The sequence below is a fragment of the Rhamphochromis sp. 'chilingali' genome, assembly GCF_963969265.1.
Source record: "Rhamphochromis sp. 'chilingali' genome assembly, chromosome: 20".
NCBI classification, from domain to species: Eukaryota; Metazoa; Chordata; class Actinopteri; order Cichliformes; family Cichlidae; genus Rhamphochromis; species Rhamphochromis sp. 'chilingali'.
Genome location: NC_137947.1, coordinates 22,468,427 through 22,488,048, shown reverse-complemented (window position 1 = coordinate 22,488,048; position 19,622 = coordinate 22,468,427). Strand labels below are relative to the sequence as shown.

The 19,622-nt window shown below is 41.6% G+C and overlaps 1 protein-coding gene across 5 annotated transcripts in view; it reads left to right on the top strand.

Annotated features, from left to right (window-relative positions):
• Positions 1-19,622, top strand: part of LOC308388346 (equilibrative nucleoside transporter 1-like) — a 42,679-nt gene that overhangs the window by 20,560 nt on the left and 2,497 nt on the right. For 3 of the 5 annotated variants that reach the window (XM_080869011.1, XM_080869009.1, XM_080869012.1), the window contains exons 2-12: positions 6,077-6,164; positions 6,341-6,422; positions 6,924-7,099; positions 8,327-8,466; positions 10,686-10,820; positions 11,631-11,728; positions 11,926-12,007; positions 13,573-13,658; positions 13,911-14,019; positions 14,919-15,004; positions 19,313-19,515. In XM_080869011.1, coding sequence (XP_080725137.1) covers positions 6,136-6,164; positions 6,341-6,422; positions 6,924-7,099; positions 8,327-8,466; positions 10,686-10,820; positions 11,631-11,728; positions 11,926-12,007; positions 13,573-13,658; positions 13,911-14,019; positions 14,919-15,004; positions 19,313-19,515 — 1,226 coding nt within the window. In that variant the 5' untranslated portion in view covers positions 6,077-6,135. Of the gene's footprint in view, positions 1-5,180; positions 5,240-6,076; positions 6,165-6,340; positions 6,423-6,923; positions 7,100-8,326; positions 8,467-10,685; positions 10,821-11,630; positions 11,729-11,925; positions 12,008-13,572; positions 13,659-13,910; positions 14,020-14,918; positions 15,005-19,312; positions 19,516-19,622 lie in introns of those variants that run through there. The other 2 variants (XM_080869010.1, XM_080869013.1) reach the window with 2 other exon arrangements.

The following is a 19,622-nucleotide window of genomic DNA, read 5'->3' as shown; positions in this document are numbered from 1 at the left end:
ACTCAGGAACAAATAAAATACTAAAGAAAGCCAAACTAACATTTTTAAGTTATCTAAGTGACTTATATATATGTTTAACCTGACTAGCGAAAGACGGCGGTGGGTTTGAAAACGATTTGCCGGGAGTCCGGTGTTCTCACGGCTCTAGTTAGCCTTGCCCCCGCCTAGCTAACGAGCTAGTGGGTAACAGAGTCTCCGAAAACGTCGGAGCGCTTTTGAAAATATGTGGTGTCTTGATAAACTGAGCAGATATTTGAGGTTTACACAGCTACATTCTCGCCTGAAAATATGTTAAACGTTTATTTTGTGACCCAGAAAGAATAATAAGAGTAAAGTTAAAACTAACTAGCTGCCGCCATTGTCGACAACTGCGCTGGGCTGCGCTACGAATTCTGGGACACAGCTTCTTCTTCTTCGGGGTTTAACGGCAGCTGGCATCCTTGTACATGCAGTGCTGCCATCTTCTGTTTCAGTCCGTTATTACACTCTTAAATCCTACTACTCATTCCTGCGTCCTTTGTGATCTTACAAAGCTTCAAACGATGCGTCGACTATTAAATTAGTCGTCGACGATTTTAATAGTCGACATAATCGTGACTAGTCGACTAATCGTGGCAGCCCTACATGCCAGCAATAACTGCTGAGAGATCACAATGAGGAAGATGGTCATACCATCTGTGTTCTCGGAATCAGCCTCTATTGTTCCACCTATACCCGCAGGACACACATTTGTATGGAGAATGTTGCGTTCAACGACTGCTTTTTAACCCTCTCAGGCTCAAATTAAACTTTTTGTTGCTAATGCACAACCAAGTCCTGCAGTGGTACTTCTGAGTAAAAAAACCTCATAAAATATGTATGTGGGGTAATCAGGTTGTTAGTTTTTAACTGTTGCAAATCAGCAACGCCTGCCTTGAGAGGGTTAAACTTCTCAGTGTGGATGGTAAAGTTTAGATCATGCCCAGAGCACATGACTCCTTATGTGTGCTGTTTTGCTTGGTTTTAACTTAATGAGGAAACTGCATTCAGAACCTCTTTAACTTTTAAGCCTACACAATATAGGTTATTTTACAGCAAGCTTTGACTTGCTATAAAAAAGGATGCCAATAGAGTTTCTTTGTCTCTGCTTTGATGCAGTATACACATAGGTACATAGTCACAAGTTTTATGTTCTGAGTACATACATTAATAATTTCAAATTCATTTTTACCTTAGTAATGAGAACTTTTCAAGATTTAATTGTAATCAGAATAAAAGACATGCTTGAAACATGCATTCTTTGTAACGTCCACCAGGAGAAAGAGCCCTGTGGTTTTAGATAGCCTGATTTGTGTAGAAGTCTGTGAGGGCTTTCTCATTCGTTCCTGTAAATGAGCTTTGGCTCAGATTTGGTTGAGGTTGTGATGAGGATGTGGATTTATGTTTGTGCTCCAACACAAAAACAACATGGGTCTTGCAATATTTAAGTTTGAAGATCATTTTTACACTGTGTAAAATCTTTATAGTTGGATTAATGACACAAATGTGAGAAGAACAAAAATGACTTTTCAATTTTATCAAGTATAAAATGAGGTGAATACGGGATGAGAAGCCCACTTTATTGTAGCATCATTGTGGCGTGACCAGACCAGATTTTTCACATACATTGTTTTGGGCTGGTCTGAATTGCCCTAGTTCTCCTAGAGGGGGAAACAATAAATTACCACCAGTGCTGTTAAGTCTTTGTTAACTGAAGTGCTGATTGTTGGACTTGGACATCGTTGAGAGGCTAGCCATTGAAAGTGTTAAAGTGCACCACTCTACAGACTGCAAAGTGCCTGTGTGAGTGAGTGTGTGTTTGCTGGGCACCATTTCAGCACCAGGCAGCTTATGCCAACTGGCTCGTTTTGATGGCATGTTAGGTTGAGAGAGGCATACTTTACAGGAATCTGGGACAAGGCAAAGCTGGTGAATTTTAAGCACACTGTAGTGTATGGCTATGGTCAACGTCAAGCCTCAATAAGCTGCTCTGATAGACTGACATTTATCAGTCTATCTAGAGAAGAGAGATGTTTAAAATACTGATTTAGTGGTGTGATTCTCAAAAGGCTTTTCAGGAGAAAGAAGTTTAATCCTGGTCCTTTCTTACTTCTGCACGGCTGCAGCCAGTTAGTCACTGTGTGAAAAGAGCGTCAATGTCAGATTAGTGGTTTTGGAAAGTTACAAAATGTTGAGTCACAGTTCTCTCAGTTTTGACATTGAAAAGGTGTGGGGAAACGGGGATAAATAAAGCTCAGACAATATGTGCTCCTGTGGATCCATACATCTGTTTTCTTAGCTGCTCATCCCATTAAAGGTTGTAAGACCCATCACACTGAGACACACCGAAACACACACTCACTTTCATCAATTAAGCTAACAAACATCTCTTCCGATTGTGGGAGGAAGCCTGAGTACCTGGAGGAAGGCAGCACAGAGACAGGATGGGCACATGTGAACAGAAACACGATAATTTCCCGAAAGGTCAAACTTAGCTGCCAAAGACCTTCATAACAGGAATCGTGCTTTGATACATAATTTCCTAGTTGATTAAATGGGAGGAAGAAAAAGGAAGTAGGGAAATATTCAGAAGATGGTGAAAACCTTTAGTGGGCAAGGACAAACTCTATTTTTTAAAAGAATAGTGTCTGTGTTTAAAGGAAAGCTGAAACTCTTAATCACATCGTTCAGTTTGCATATTGTAACCTTAACTTTGCGCACAGTGTAACAAATGTAACAAAGGTTGTTTCTAGTGTGAGGGGACGTTGTTGCAGTATTTGTCTGTTGGTCCTCTGCCCCTCTAACAATCCATATAGACCCGTCTCACTGACAGGGGTTTCTCACAGATGGATTCTGCTTGTTCAGTCCCATGTTTGTACGATTAGCTAACCTGTGTGTGCATATAGAGGACCCTCTGTCCTCACTCATAGCTCGCTCATGACCAGCCAGTTCTGGCTGGTCATGGATTCATAAGTTCTCTCAGCAGCACTACAGAGCTTCTATCACACTTTGGAAAGGCAGTTAATTCAACTGTAGCTAAGTCAAATTGTATACATATGTTTCCTTGATGTGATTAACTTCACATTCTGTTGATGATTTTGGTTAAATTTGAAGTATTTTAAACATTTCCTTTTTTTTTTTTTTGTGTCTTAGAAAATCTCACAAATACGCTGATGTTACTCTTTTTTTGACCTTTTATGCAGCTCAGATTGTTCGTCGAACAGTTACATATCGTTTGTCTGACTGTGAGAGAGAACAGTTTTAGCCACGCAAACAGACGCTCTTTGTTTGTGCGTCAGCTTCAGACAACTTCTTATGTGATAAGGGATGGGGTGACCCTTTATGACTGTAGTGTTACTTTCTGAGGAGTGTCTAGTTCCACAAATTATCTTATGTGAGAGGAGGATATCATTCGCTCGCCAAGCTTATTCGTCTTTCCGTCTGTGCAGATTTCATGTCATCTTTATCTTGACGAAAGGCAGGAGACTGAAATATGCATTAAATCCTCCTGCTATCAATCGCTCATTGCAGATTGAATTTAATGCAGAATTTTCAACAATAAATACTTGTCGGCTGTGTCCTCTCTTGTAGCCTTTGCCATGATGTACTGTGTTATTTGGCTCATCAGCCAGTCACCTCTTGCTCATGAGAGAAGGCAGAGTCTGCACATCATTCGGCTGACTTATCGCTCACCTCTCATTACTGTGGTCTGCAGCAGTGTGAGCTAGCAGAGCTGGGATTCAGTGTTAGGTTAGCATATATTACTGAAGTAAACATCTCTGCAAATGTTACAAATGCAGTCATGTGATCTTCATTTCTTGCCTCCCGGTTACGTTAATGCTCAAAGTGCAACATTTTGCAGTGGCCTTGCTCACGCTATTTCCAACAGCTTATGGGCCCCCTTGTAGTTGCCACATTGGTTTGTTTTGCGAGATTGTGGTATCACCACAGACCTGTCAGTGTTTTTTTTTTTTTTTTTTTTTTTTGTTTTTCCCGCTGTCACAGCTGACCCATCTGCGTCCAATAGGAGAGGTGCACGACAAGCCGGAGCTACACCCAAGCACGGCTTGTGCAAGCAGGTCCGACTGCACTTTTGGTGTGTGTGATCCTTCACGAGTGTTTGAAGGAAAGTTTTGTTTCATTTTTAGTGTGGCTTTTTAATCAAAACTACAAAACTGTATCTGCTTCAAATATTGGTCATCAATCTTTCTGATTGCTACTAATAATAAAAATGCCATATCAGCCAATCACTATTTCATGCAAACAAAACAAAGTGACTTTTTGATACAAGAGAGTGCGGCCGTGAACCATACCACCATATCAGTGTTTAATTTCACCATAAACACTGATCACCCTGACAGATTAGGGTAACACTTCCTCTCACCGAAAAAGGTTTCCCCTCCATGTTAGAGGCAAAGAAGTGCACCCACTGTGAATACGTCAAGTCCACAGGATACCGTTTTAAATTCAGCCCATTAAAGTTGAATAGTGCAGTTTGTTAGCTTAAACTTTGCTTTATGTTGTTTGGATTGACTTGATGCCAAATTGCTTTGTTTTTTTTTAAAGGGGTAAGTGTTTTCTAGTGAAGATTTTCTGTTTGGATGTGTGTCACACAGATATCTGAGCACATGTCTTCCATCAGATTCAAGGTTTGAAAGGAGTTGGGGAAGCACAAATAGTTCTGGATAAGTCAATAAGAGGCAGTGAGAGCAAAGTGGATGGGAAAGTGATAGATGGAGCAGGTCAAGAAAGTGTGAACTTGATAATAAAAGAACTGCTGAGGAGGAAAAGTGGATGAAATGAGATGAGAAATTACCAGACAGTAGGACACATGGGGATGAAAGGGAACATGCGGATGGATAGATTGGAAAAATAGGATCACGCAGACGGGACGCTTGGTGGATTTAATTAATCACTCTTCTCTTTTTGGTTTTTTTGGTTTTGCTCAACTATGTAACGTAGTAGTCTGTATGACAAGAGTATTGTGTGCTCCAAATGTAAAAATGTGTAGGAAGGGCTGGAAGGGCTCGAGGAGAACAAGATGTTCGAGGTAAAGGGAAGAAGGAGGGATGGGCACTTAGATGCAAAGGGGGCTGGTCACAAGACAGTTGGGTGTCAGCCTACGAAACATCTGTATAGTATAAGCGAGGCAGAGCTTATTCAGCCCTGATCTGATCAGTGGAAAGCGAGAGCCTCCGTCTGTGTTTGAACGCCTCTCAGAGTAAGTTTATTTGCTGTTTGTTCCTGTACTTGTTGTGTTTAAGAGGAGTTGTGCTGTGAACTTTTGAATTTCAAAACTTTGTGGGAAGATGCCTCTGGCTTATTGTTGCTGAAGTGTCAAGCTGCTCTTTGTTGCTGCGGTTAGTTTGTGTTGTAAACACAATGGAATGACTGAGGGGTTGTTCACGTTGCATAAATTAGAAAATGAAATTAAGCTTTTATTGAAATTTGTGTATTAATTAGATTTTCAATCTGAGGTTGTTTGGAAACCAAAAACGGGGGGTTTCTGAACTATAAAAAGGTCGTCATGTGGAGTAGGTGGAGAATCCAAAAAATGAAGCAGCAGCGTAATAAGCTCAGTTGCTCTTTTAGTTAGTGCCCTAGTTGGGAGTGAGTAGCTGTTGGCCTGCTCGTGCCAGCTTGTTCTGACCTCCTCTTGGCAGAAGCTCCAATTGTTTCTTTTAGAAATAGCTCATCCTACTCCGAGTTTGTAAGGCGATTCATTTACAGGACGAGTTTAACCAGTATATAAATAAAGTTACCAGTGGAAAAAAAACACGTGTAAATACTTGATATCACAGGCTATGCATTGCTTTTAAAATGTATAACAAAGCTGCAAGCGCAGCTGAGAGGAGAGGTGAGAAATGTATACATTTTAATCAGGTTAAACAATGCATCGTGTGAAAGAAAGTGGAGGATATTGAGGCATCCACAAGACTCGGTGCTCACTCTATTACATGTGAATATGTAAATACAGAAAGAAACAAATGGCTGCTGATAATAACACGTCGGAGATTTTTACTTGTGTAACCTTCCATTTGTCATCTGCACATTGCAGACCTGGTGCTGCACTAATCCAACACTGAACACGGACCCCAAGATTGTCCATCGAGAACCATGACGGCCATCAATGCGCCTCGGGACAAGTAAGAGGAGAATTTTTAAACGATTTAAGCTGTGCCTTTGTTGGGTTTTATCTTGGCATTAATATTCTCTGACTGAAATTTGGTTGAGTCCCAGTGTTGCGATTTGTTTGTTGATACTAACATGAATGACTTGATTGATGTGCCTTCATGCGAACTTCCTTTTGCTTCTTTCCCAGATACAATTCAGTATGGCTCATTTTCTTTATCCTGGGCTTGGGAACCCTCTTGCCATGGAATTTCTTCATGACGGCAACAATGGTAAAGTACAATTTTAATCTTGTAATTGCGAGAGCGTCTGCAGGCCAATGTGGTTTATCTCTAGATCAGGAGACAGATGGAAATAAAAGGAAGAGCCCTGGTGGTGCCTTTTGTGGTTAACAAGTAGTTCTTTGAAAGGTTAGGCTTCACTAATGGGAAGGTTGGCAAAACAAAGGCTGGTGTACCTTTCTTTTTTTAATACACTTAATGTTAGTGGCTGTCACACATCAAAGTTTCAGTTGAAATTAAAATGAGATTGCTCAGCTCTGCTTGACACCATCAGGAAACTGTTTGAGTGTAAAAATCATGTTCATTCAGCTTAGTTTGACTCAAAATTTTACCCTCAGTCTGTTGCAGGAGTCCTACAATAAACACTGCACCCATAGTTCAGTTTTTTCTGTAAATTACATTCATGTGACATAAACCTGTGACTCCATATTAGTGATGAATTGCAGGAGAACCCTTGTGGTAAATGTGTGTTCTTCCCTCTGTTATCTTCAGTACTTCACCAGCAGACTGAAGGACGTGCCCACTGTGCACTCCTCCAATCAGACAGCCAACGTGACGGCCGGAGACTCTCGCAATGTGCTGGAGTCCAAGTTCAACAACGTGATGACGCTGTGCGCCATGGTGCCTCTGCTCATCTTCACCTGTCTCAACTCCTTCATACACCAAAGGTATCGAACTACCGTCAGTCTAAATAAAAAGCTCGACTCATTAAGAGGCAAACTGTAAATATTTCTAATGAAGCTAGAAGTGAGAAAAGATCTGAGGGAACACGAGTTGGGGTTTAGTGGCCACAGTATTGCATTATAATGAAATAACAGCACTAGCTTTCGGTTTCAGTTTAGTATCTTTTCTCATTTTATGGCACTGAGACATTTTTAATTAGTATATTTCATGTTTTTCAAACATTTTTGCCCTTTTGTTTTAATTGTGATTAACCCTTTTTAAAAAAAATGTTTTTAATTGTTATAAATATCGACAGTCTCCAGAGAGTACACCAGTAGCTAATATTTATTAATACAGCATTTTTCTGAGGCAGAATTTACATTTAGATTTTTCTTCAGTGGTTCACAGCGCTTATGTCTAATCTCTGGGGAGGTATCTCTGCTGATACAATCGTCATAACGACAGTAACCAATCACTCACAAGGCAAGCTGTCTAAACAGTTAGCCTCAATGGAGCTAGTATATTAGGAGACCTCCACATTCATCCATCAGGCTCAAACTTTTAATTGCTCGAATTTCTAATCATCTTCATTACTTACACAAGTTCAGTGTAATATAAATCCCCTGGTGTAATAACTCAGTTATAACTGTTTTCTGTACTATGAAGTAATTTTACCATAGCTGTTTTTTTAAATTAATTCGGAGAAGATTGTGTACACAAGACTTAACACGCACAGTGTAAACTTTTCCTGCCCTTAACCTTCAGTCACCCCGTGCCACTGTGAGTAACGTGATCCTGTTGTATGAGCTTATGTTTAGTGTGTTTGGTTTAATTAGAGTAGGATTGAGAACAATCCCGGGTGGCCCTCAACCACAATGAACCCTTCTCCTGCACTGCTTACTCAGTGCAGGAGTAAGCACTTCATGTATCTTCTTTACCTCTTCCTGGTTTGCTGTACTTTGGTTTCCCTCTGTCTCCCTCTCTTCCTTGGTTTCATTTCTCAGCATTTTTACCACTTAGTTTTTGCTTTATGTGCCATTTCTATGTACTGCTGTTCTTTCAGAAAGACATAAAAATGAGCTTAAGATGGGGAAAAAAAGGGCTTAGTCACTGCAACTGACTCAAGCACTTCCGCTTTCTTGAAATTTGCATTTCTTTGAAGAGCAGTAACTGAGTGATGCTTGTGTGCTTTCAGTATGGGCGTTTTTAAATGTGGTTTTTCTTTGTTTCAGGATTCCTCAGAAATTGAGAATCTCGGGCAGCTTGACTGTCATCCTGGTGGTTTTTCTGGTGACAGCGGTGGTTGTTAAAGTAGAACTGGCTCCTCTTCCCTTCTTTGTCCTGACCATGGTCAAAATTGTCTGCATCAACTGTGAGTGTCTAGTGCTTAAAAAAATGCACAGTTCTTCAGAAAAAGTAGGCTAAACTAGCCTACTTGATAACAAGAGCAGTGTTGGTACTTTGATTATGTGCATTCACCTGTAGGCCATGTAAACCTTTTGTTTGTACAATGTGGAGAAAATGTTAAATGACTTTGTTGAAGAAGAATAAAGTAAAAAACATAATTCAGTAAATCTAAATTTAAATAATACTAGATGAAAAGAAACAATAGAGAGCTTAAAATGAGTGCAGGTAGTGTGGGAGGAGGTTTTTATGAAGTTTTTCTACATCTCTGCTTGGGGCAGTGGAGTTGAAATGGATGTTGGATAAGTGTTCAGCTTCGTGTCCTGTAAGTGGTGCAGAGAACAGTCAGGATCCATTAAATGTCCACATCCAGTCAATTACATGACCTCTTTGCCAGCTGATGGAGGAATAAAAAAAGCATATATTGATTCAATCTAGATTCAAAAGACAAAACAAGGACGAATTACCTCAGCAAGCGAAACAGATTCCAGCAGCTAGCAGTTCAGAATCCGGGTCACAAAGCATCACTTCTGGGATCACACCACCTTTCAGTCCCAAAACATTTCGTCTGTCCGCTCAGATTAGTGTCCCTGTTCAACCCCAAAATCCCTGATTTGTGTCAGTCTCAATGCAACGCTCTAAGGCTTGCTCGAGGCCATAGAACTACTGGTGAAGATTCGTCTTTGTCAATAATGTAATACAAGGAAAAACCAAAAACAGCAAGTAGAATTTAAAAAGAAAAAAATTAGCCATTTCACTATCACTCAAATCAAAATGAGCCAGAAAATCAACTTTTTCAGGTGACAAACTGATTAAAATTTAAACGTTGGTACAGAGGACAATCAAATTTCATTAATTATCCACAGCCACAGTTATTTAGATCAGCGGTCCCCAACCCCCGGGCCATGGACCGGAGTCGTTGGGTACCGAGCCGTGAGAGTTGAGGCTCAGGTGTGAAATGTATGGTTTTCAGGGTTTTTAGCGTCATTTTGTTATCGTTTTTATCGTTAACTCAGTTTTCCTGGGACTTTTCACGTGTGTTATGAATAAATCCTCATTTTTTCGGTACCGGTACTAATTTTATTTTTGTTGTATTTATCCGCGACACCTTAAAGGCCGGTTTGTGAAAATATTGTCGGGCATAAACCGGTCCGTGGCGGAAAAAAGGTTGGGGACCGCTGATTTAGATGACCTCTTTGTCAGATGATGGAGGGTTGAAAACTGTATGTTGATTCAAACTACAGTACATCTAAATGGCAACAGCAAGAACGGGGATCTGGGGGTAAGGGGGGTACAGCAGCCAAAACATGAGGATGTGACCAACAAATTCATTTAAAATCACACACCAGGGGTACAAAAAGGGGAAAAATGACACAGAAGTAGTTCAGTTAAACAGAAAATGTGGGGAAAAGGCCTCAGAGAGTTTTCTGATTTCTGCACGTGCCAAAGGCAAATGAAGATACACAGCTTGCTGCACATCTGCAAAGAATTATCCTGCATTAGCAACATAATCATAAATTTAAGAGCCCAGAAACAGAAAACTAACAATTATAAGCTTCATGAAGATATCTGTATTAGAATAAGAATTTAATTCATGGCCTTATTTCCATGTTGAAGTCGTATAACTGATTATTTCTGTGGATCTTTCTTTGATAAAAATCGTCCCCTGAACATGTTGGGAAAATTCACACAGACAAAGATACACAAGCTGCGCTCTCACAGTGTTTGCTTGTTTACAATAAGTCACAGAGCAGCAGGAATGAACTTACCCCCCTCCTTATCCCCAGTGGGCCAGTCCTGACCCCCAGATTCGCATGTGGAACAGCCCATCGTGTTTGCTTTAGAGCGGAGGACACGGTGACTTTGAGGCTTTGATATCTGCGTTGGCACATTCCTCTCAGTTTCACACGTTTCGAGATTTCTGCAGCTACTAACTCGTTTGTAATGCGGAAGGAATTTGTCTGGAAAGTCTGTACTGACAAAAAACCTTTTTTAGGGGAGACAATTAAAATGATAGAAGTGTTATGCAACACTTATCTTGAATACTTTGATCAGAAGGATGTTGTTTCTCTCTGACATGCTTGTTGGCTATAACTGTGTAGATGTGGATCATTTTTTTGTGTTTCTGTGTCACAGTCACTCTGTAATTCCTCAAATGTGTTTTTCTCTTTTTTCATCCCTCTCCAGCGTTTGGGGCGATTTTTCAGAGCAGTCTGTTCGGGCTGGCTGGGATTCTACCTGCCTCTTACACCACTCCCATCATGAGCGGACAGGGGCTGGCCGGCACCTTCGCTGCCTTCTCCATGATCTGCGCTCTGGCCAGTAAGTCTGGGATTAAACAATATACGGGGGTCATTTCTTATATTCTGAAAAAGTTCTGACCCTCCTCTGAGTCGGCTTACTTTTTATGTTCATCAACTTTAAATGAAGCCATGAAAAACTTTAGCTTCTGTAACTTACCCCAAGATGTCTACTACACTGAATTGCCCCCAAAAAACAAACAGACAAGGTCACTGCCACAAAACACCAGACCACCACAGCTCCTCTTGCAGGTGGTGAACCCATGTGGTTTATTTGAGCAGGCACTTGCCAACAAGGCCAGGGTTGCAGAGTGGTTTCCCCCTTATCCTTTCTCCAAGTGAGGTAACTTAGTTTATACAGGATCACCACATTTTGTCTTCACCCAAAACCAGTTTGCTTTGGGTTACCCTATCAAGGGTCAATTTACCCCACAGTTCATGCTCCTCCCCCAACATGGTGATTCACAGAGTAAAGCACTTGTGAAGCCACGGTGCCAGTGGCTTCAGTCTGTGATGCTTGAGTGAGTAAATGTGTTCTTCAGCCCTATTAATGTCCCCTGAGTCTGTCCTGTCCTTTAGAAGGTATGAGGGCTGGAAAAATGATGTGAAATTAAAGGCACAAGATTTCAGCCCTTGTGGACTTCAGGGGTCTGTAACTCTGACAATGTTCATAACAAGAATGTAAAAGTTTCTGTGGCTTTATTAAGTGTTCTTAAGTTATTAGAGAAATAAATCAGCTGATTCTGAGGGACTTGGGAGGAACTGATTCATTTTTCATGAAATTATCCAATAATAACAAAACACACTAATGACTCTGTGTGATTGTCTTCAGGTGGGTCAGAACTGCAGGACAGTGCTTTTGGTTACTTCATCACAGCTTGTATTGTGATTCTTCTGGCTATAATGTCCTACCTCATTCTTCCCAAGATGGTAAGGCCTCAATCTATAAATAGAACTTACATTTTTTCCTGGTTTTCTTCCTTTCTAGTGCTTTTTATTCACAAGGTATTTGTTTGAAAAGGACGTTTTGATTGATGGCGAATAAAATTCAGTTTCTCTGTGAACAAGCTGCTCATCTTTGTCCTGCTGGTTTAGTGGAATCAGTTAATTATGGTTTTTGTTAACAGGAGTTCTTCCAGTACTACATGGAGAGCAGTAGATCTGCACCATCAGCCGATGAGGAGAACAAGATGGACTTGCTCAAAAAAGGTGCTTACCAGCCTGCTCATTATAAAAAAGGACAACAGTGTGAAACTTTTAGATGTGTGCAAAAAAGAAGCAGCAATGAAGCTAATGCAGATGTTTTAGTCAGGGGGTTAAAGCTAGGACACAGCTTTTCATGTTATGCTACGTTATAGTCCGCTTGTACCGTAGAGGCTGTGCTGTCACAAATTTCTGCCTCTTGGATGTTACAGATGCAAAAAGCATAACGCTGTTGTAACTCAGACTTTGATTCTGGCTGTGCAAATTCTCAAGAACTGACATCACATGGAGAGCAATAAAGTTCAACATGTGTACCCTGCTAGATCAGATTCTCGAAATTCTGTCATCTGTTTTGTATTTTTCCATCTTAACCAGCGGTCCCCAACCTTTTTTGCACCACGGACCGGTTTATGCCCGACAATATTTTCACGGACCGGCCTTTAAGGTGTCGCGGATAAATACAACAAAATAAAACTAGTACCGGTACCGAAAAAAAAATTTATTCATAACACACGTGAAAAGACCCAGGAAAACCGAGTAAACGATAACAAAATAACGCTGAAAACCATACATTTCACACCTGAGCCTCAACTCTCGCGGCCCGGTACCAAACGACTCACGGACCGGTACCGGTCCAAAGCCCGGGGGTTGATCTAAACGGTAGTTTTAACAACATTCTGCTGAAATCTAAACTGATCCAGAATCTCAAAACCTGCAGATTCCACAAACCTGTTTTCTATTAAGTGCAATCTGTAGCTCACATGTGCTGTTGGCAGCACTCAGTAAGCTCCATCCTCGCCTGTTTCCTACGATGAAACACTTTGGAAATTGTACTTTTGTTTCTCTTGTTAGATTAGACAAAGACATTATTTAAAAAGATTGCATGTGACTGGTAAATGGGATTCAGACTGCAGGGCTTTATCTCCATCCAAGGCTTCAATCTGCTTGCTTCATACAAGTCTTTCTGCCAGTGTAATTACAGGCGTGGCAGCCACTATTCCTAAGAACCCCCTCACCCCCCACCCCAACTTCCTGTTAACTGTTTAAACACACAAAGACAGTTTAGAAAACTGCTCTTTTTTCGCTTCTTTATAAAGAGCCAGGCAAATGATGCTTATCAGCTGAAAACCTTTAAAACCTTTAAACATTCAGCTGATGTGTGCCTACCTTTGCCCACTTTTTTAATGCTAGAAGTGAAAATAAACCCCCTCCTCACTTCTGCACAGCTGCACATATGATGATGAGGCTGCACGATTAGCATTAAAGCGGGTGAACAGAGCTGCAGGAATCCAGGGTGGAGGTGGATTCCTGCAGCTCTGGAGGTTTTAGAGAAAATAAATGGGAAGTCATCTTGTTTCGGGAGTTCTTACCATGTTTCCTTTGATATGAAAGGTTATTTTCTTGAGTCAGTGTAATTTTATAGGGAGTAGGAGTACCTAATGGGAACCCTTTTGACATATAAGATGTAACAATGGGGATCTTGTGTGTACACCCACTCAAATATAGTAATGATGCTCTAAACTCCAGGTGCTGCTTGACCAATAAATAGTTTGGGTTTTTTTTCCCCTGAGAACGTGAAGCTGAAAAGCGGCCGGTGGTGAATCTCATGGAAGATGAGACCAAACCCACCTCGTCTGTGTTTAACATCTTCAAGCAGGTGAGATGAGAACTTATAAGGCAGAAACTCCGGTTTTGTTACCGGCAAAACTTTTGAGTCTTTTTTTCAAATCATAAATATCGTGTATTGAGTTGCAGAAGCTTCTATCACATTAACTAGTTACTACTGAAGCTGTGCAGCCAGCAATCTCATTACAAGTCGGACATTATCTGTTCCATGCAAGCATTTTCTACCTGTGTGACAGACTGGTTACGTAATATTGATAAAGCTCTTCTTGTTCTCTCTAATCAGATTTGGGTGATGGCTCTGTCTGTGTGCTTCATCTTCACTGTCACCATTGGAGTTTTTCCAGCCGTGACCGTCGATGTCAAGTCGACAGTTGCTGGTGAAAGTGCCTGGGGTGAGTCTGCAGGTCCCTTTCATACAAACAGTTACTGTTACAGTAATCAGTGAGCCAGGAATTCTGAAAATCTGATATTGGAGTTGGATGACTGCTAAGAATCTTTAACTCCTAAACTCCAGCAGTAATGGAAACTGCTCTCAACTTCTTCTCTGAAAGTGGTCGTTACAGTGGGTTTTTTGTTGGACACTCTTCCCCAGAAGGATTTGTCTCCTTCCAGGATTGAACTGGGAATCATTTGCTTACCCATTAACCTCCAATCATGATATGGGGAATTTTTAAGGCCTGGACAAGTTATTGAATTTCATTCGCCTTCCAGTTCTTATAAAAATGAAATAATCATGACAAGAAGATTACAAAAACTGATCAGATCCTATCTCCTAGGGGGTGCCTGCTGGTTGACGTGGATTCCAAATGTCTGTTTTTTGAAAGGCTTTTAGTTCAACGTGCTATGAAATTGCTGCTCATTTTCTCTGTTTTCACACACGAGCTGTGTTTTTAGAAATCACAGTGTTTCCAGCAGTGCTGTGGAAAATATCCAGAATTCAGACTTAAGTGTTGTAGAGTCACTAAACCTGACATTTGTGCTCATCTGCATAGTTTCATTTGAAAATATTATGGGCGAGACTTCATTTATGAACTTCAGAGCAGCCTGTAAAATTCTAGAAATTATTTCCATTTAAACATCATTTTTCTATAAGGTTTAAAGTGTCACCAGATCAGTTTTAGAAATTACTTTGGTGTTCTCTGGATCCCTCCGTAAAAGTGAAAGCAAACTTCACCTCCTCCTCTTAAACCAGCAGAGGTTTAATGGATTCCTGTGTATTTTTATTTGAGGAAAGCATCTCTGCAGTCTTGTTGCTCTTGACTACAGTCGGTTTGTTTTGATCTCTTTTCAGAAAAGTACTTCATCCCCGTGTCGTGTTTCCTCCTTTTCAACGTGATGGACTGGGCTGGCAGGAGTCTGACGGCCATCTGTATGTGGGTCAGTAAATCACAAATGAGATTTCTTACCAAAATTACCAGTGAGGCCACATCACGAAGCTAAAAAAAAAAAGAAGCCACAGTTAGTTGAAACTTGTTTGCTGTGGAGCCAATTTTTCAGGTTTCAGGTGAGTGCAGAGCTGGCTTTGTTTGTTTGTGAGCTCGGTCCAAATAGCTGCACGGCCAAGTTAACAAGCCTTTATCCATCAAAAACTCACACATTGAAAGTATATAATACACTACTTAAGCGTGTTTTAACCTGTACAAATATGCAGCGATGACAGTGACCAGTGCTTGAACCAGATGATCAAGTATTCTTGATTATTAACTCCTTTAAATGCATTTACAAACAACATTAAAGAAAGCCTCTGGCTGCATAAAATGTTTGCCCTTGTATGAATAACTGAGTCATGAAGGGAACGATGGAAAAACAAAAGACGTTCAGGGACGAGCTTTTCTGCTGAGATCAGAGGTTTGTATTGGAGGAAAGAGTGTGTGTGTGTGTGTGCGTGTGTGTGTGTGTGCGTGTGTGTGTGCGTGTGCGCGCACATACGTGTTGTGCGTGTAAAGGGATTTTAGGGGTCAAAAAAAAGTGACTAGTGTTTTTCAGGGTTTGCTAATCTTTCCCTCACATCTGGATGAACAATGGGTCCTGGGTAGAAAGGCAGAAAGCCCTCGGGTGTCTGTTTCCATTGTGAAATAATTTTTGGATAACTTTTATTCTCCTACAAGCTTTAATAGACTGTTTTAGGTTTGCAACAGAGATGCATAAATATTTTAGCTGATATTAAACTGAAAATCAAGTGGCAGTCATCAATATTTATCTGGTTTGTTACATCAGTTCTGCTAAATATTCCAAAAGTATGTAATAAAGACATTTTTATGCAGAAGACTTCACAACAAAACAAAAAGCTTAGTGTCGTCAAACTCGTAATTCAAAGTAATTCGATATTCTTTCTTTTCTTTCAAATACACAAAACATTAAGTGATTTCCCATTTGTTATGTAGTTATTTCTGAAAACTTATGCAGATGACATGATAATATACTTGGAAACTATCTTGTTTTCCTCATGTGGTGTTACCAGCTCTGCTTGGATCGCCTGTTTGTGGCATTTTTGTGTTGCAAACGGGGAAGCTGCAGAGCGCCCTCTGGTGAACAAACCATGCTATATCAATATGCGCGCCATGGTTGATGGGTGTTTCTTCCATCACTTCTTTATGCTGTTGTCATTTATCAATCCTATGTTATAAATACATCATCAATCTCTAGTAACCTCTTGCCAACTGGTCAGACAATACACGTTTTTCCCAAGCGACCGCTGGTTGCCAGGGGGTTGCTAACCAGTCTCTAGGCCCAGTCAGCCCAGCGTAGCTACAAGTGCATTGACTTGAAGGAGGCGGTGTTTGCAGCTGATAACCAATCACAAACGTGTGACAGGGCCATCCAAACGGATGATTTTACTAAGGAAGGCAAAACATATATAAAAAGATTAAGATATTAAACACATAATCCAGTCATTTGATAATGATGAAAATCCTACACACTGGCACTTGCATATTTAAAAAAACAACAACAACAAAAAGAAAGAAGTTCATCCTGTTCACCACTTCTCAGCGTCATGCTGATGTTTGTTTTTAGAATCATCGCTTCCTTTCTGGTAAAAACATTTATTCAAACCTTTTGAAACCTCGTCCAGAAAAAACAAATTACCAAGAAGGTCAGATTTCCTGTGCGGCAGAGGAACTCATCTAATTTAATCATCAAGCCCAGTACAATCTGTTGACGTCCTCTGACCTGGCAGGAATGCAGCTTCTCGCTGCAGATAACGCTTGTCAGCTGATTCAGCACCATGTGATGTGTTTTTTAAATCGTCAGATGAAAGATTGGCGACTGTTTTCCTCTTTGTGATTCCACATCTGTGTTTGTCCTGTGGAGTTAATGCTGCTCGAGCCTTTTGGAAAGTGTTACACCCCGGCCTAGGCAACCGGAGTGCAACACGAAAAAAGTAAAAATAAAGAAAAAAAACACACACAAAAAACCCCACTAAAGCTCACCACCAAAATCCCGAAACGAAAGTATCGACAAATCTATTTACAACAAACTATTTACTTACAACAAAACACCAAACTATTTACAACACGGGGGAGATCGCGACCATGACCAACTGACACACAGGGCTTAAATACATAGAAGGAGCAATCAGGGAATGGACCACAGGAGGGAAACACAGCTGGGGCAAATTAGACCTGACGAGACAAGGAAACGTAAACTGAACACACTAAGATAACAACAGACCTTCAAAGTAAAACAGGAAACACATGACAGTCACGCAAAAACAAAACACTGACAACACCGAAACGTAACATTTCCCCCCACCCAAAAATCAAACATGTAACCCCAAGTGAAATGTTTGATCAAAAGCGGATGAAGGCTGGTGGAGGCTGGAGCGGTCCCACGGACCCTCCAGCGAAGACGGATGAAGTCTGGAGCAGTCCCACGGACCCTCCAGCGAAGGCAGACGAAGGCTGGAGCGGTGCCTCGGACCCTCCAGCGAAGACAAACGAAGACTGAAGCGGTGCCTCGGACCCTCCAGCGAAGGCAGACGAAGGCTGGAGCGGTGCCTCGGACCCTCCAGCGAAGGCGGACGAAGGCTGAAGCGGTCCCTCCAACGGACCCTCCAGCGAAGACGGACGAAGGCTGATGAAGGCTGGAGGACGAAGCTGATGAAGGCTGGAGCGGTCCCACTGACCCTCCAGCAGACGACGAAGGCTGGAGCGGTCCCTCGGACCCTCCAGCGAAGGCGGATGAAGGCTGGAGCGGTCCCACAGACCCTCCAGCGACGACAAAGGCTGGGGCGGTCCCACGGACCCTCCCCTCAGCGAAGGCAGACGAAGCTGATGACGGCTGGAGCGGCCCCACCGACCCTCCAGCAGACGACGAAGGCTGGAGCGGTCCCACGGACCATCCAGCGAAGGCGGATGAAGGCTGGAGTGGTCCCTCGGACCCTTCAGCGAAGGCGAATGAAGGCTGGAGCGGCCCCACTGACCCTCCAGCAGACGACGGAGGCTGGAGCGGTCCCACGGACCATCCAGCGAAGGCGAATGAAGGCTGGAGCGGCCCCACGGACCCTCCAGCAGACGACGGAGGCTGGAGCGGTCCCACGGACCATCCAGCGAAGGCGAATGAAGGCTGGGGCAGTCCCCGGACCCCCCAGCGAAGGCAATCCCGGACGAGCCCCCATATGTTACACCCCGGCCTAGGCAACCGGAGTGCAACACGAAAAAAAGTAAAAATAAAGAAAAAAAACACACACAAAAAACCCCACTAAAGCTCACCACCAAAATCCCGAAACGAAAGTATCGACAAATCTATTTACAACAAACTATTTATTTACAACAAAACACCAAACTATTTACAACACGGGGGAGATCGCGACCATGACCAACTGACACACAGGGCTTAAATACATAGAAGGAGCAATCAGGGAATGGACCACAGGAGGGAAACACAGCTGGGGCAAATTAGACCTGACGAGACAAGGAAACGTAAACTGAAAACACTAAGATAACAACAGACCTTCAAAGTAAACAGGAAACACATAACAGTCACGCCAAAAACAACACACTGACAACACCGAAACGTAACAGTTCCCCCCACCCAAAAATCAACAGAAAGTCAAAAAAATCGAGAGCACGTTGACGTTGCATGATATTATTTTATATCGCTGACATTGGGGGAAAAAATCACACTAATTTCTCTAGAATGCTGATTCTGTGTTTTTGGGCTCATAACAAAAACGTTTAGGAACCACTGCTCTAGAAGATTTCTATATTTAACATATTACATCTTTTAGGGGAAAATGCTCTTCTGTTGAAGGGCTTTACTATATATTGAGTTAATACATGATAAACACATTATTTTATTTTGGATTTATATTCATTCAAAAGAAAAATCTTTGGGCTGTGAGAGAAGGCCTGAACTGAGTTTATTTTTACCTTCATTTTTTCTGGTCGGTGTAATTTTTTTGTTTTCTTCATGTTATTGAGACATTTTGTCATATTTCACATTATCTTTTGAGCTATTTCACAATATTTAAGTTGTTTTGTTATGTGCTGTGTTTAATCAACGAAAGTTTTTAATCTTATAAAATCTTGTTTTGTAATTTATCTATATCTCATTACTTATTGCATTCATGCCTTCTTTTGCATTGTATCTTATCTAATGCTAGTTTCTGGATACCAAACAGATCTCTTCAAATATTTTTTTTGTCTGACAAACAATCAATACTCTGTGTTTCTCTCTCTCCAGCCGGGCAAGGACAGCATCTGGCTTCCTATCCTCGTGGGCCTGCGGGTCGTCTTCATCCCCCTCTTCATGCTCTGTAATGTCCAGCCTCGTGTGATTTCCCAAACCGTGTGGTTCAGCCATGATGCCTGGTACATCATCTTCATGATTTTTTTCTCCTTTTCCAACGGATACCTGGCCAGCCTCTGCATGTGCTTTGGACCCAAGTAAGGACTGCTCACCTACAAATCACAAACCCATCGGGGCGGGGGGGAGAAATATTTCCTGCCTGTCCTAAAACCTTGTTCCTAACAGGACCTCTAAAGGCTAAATG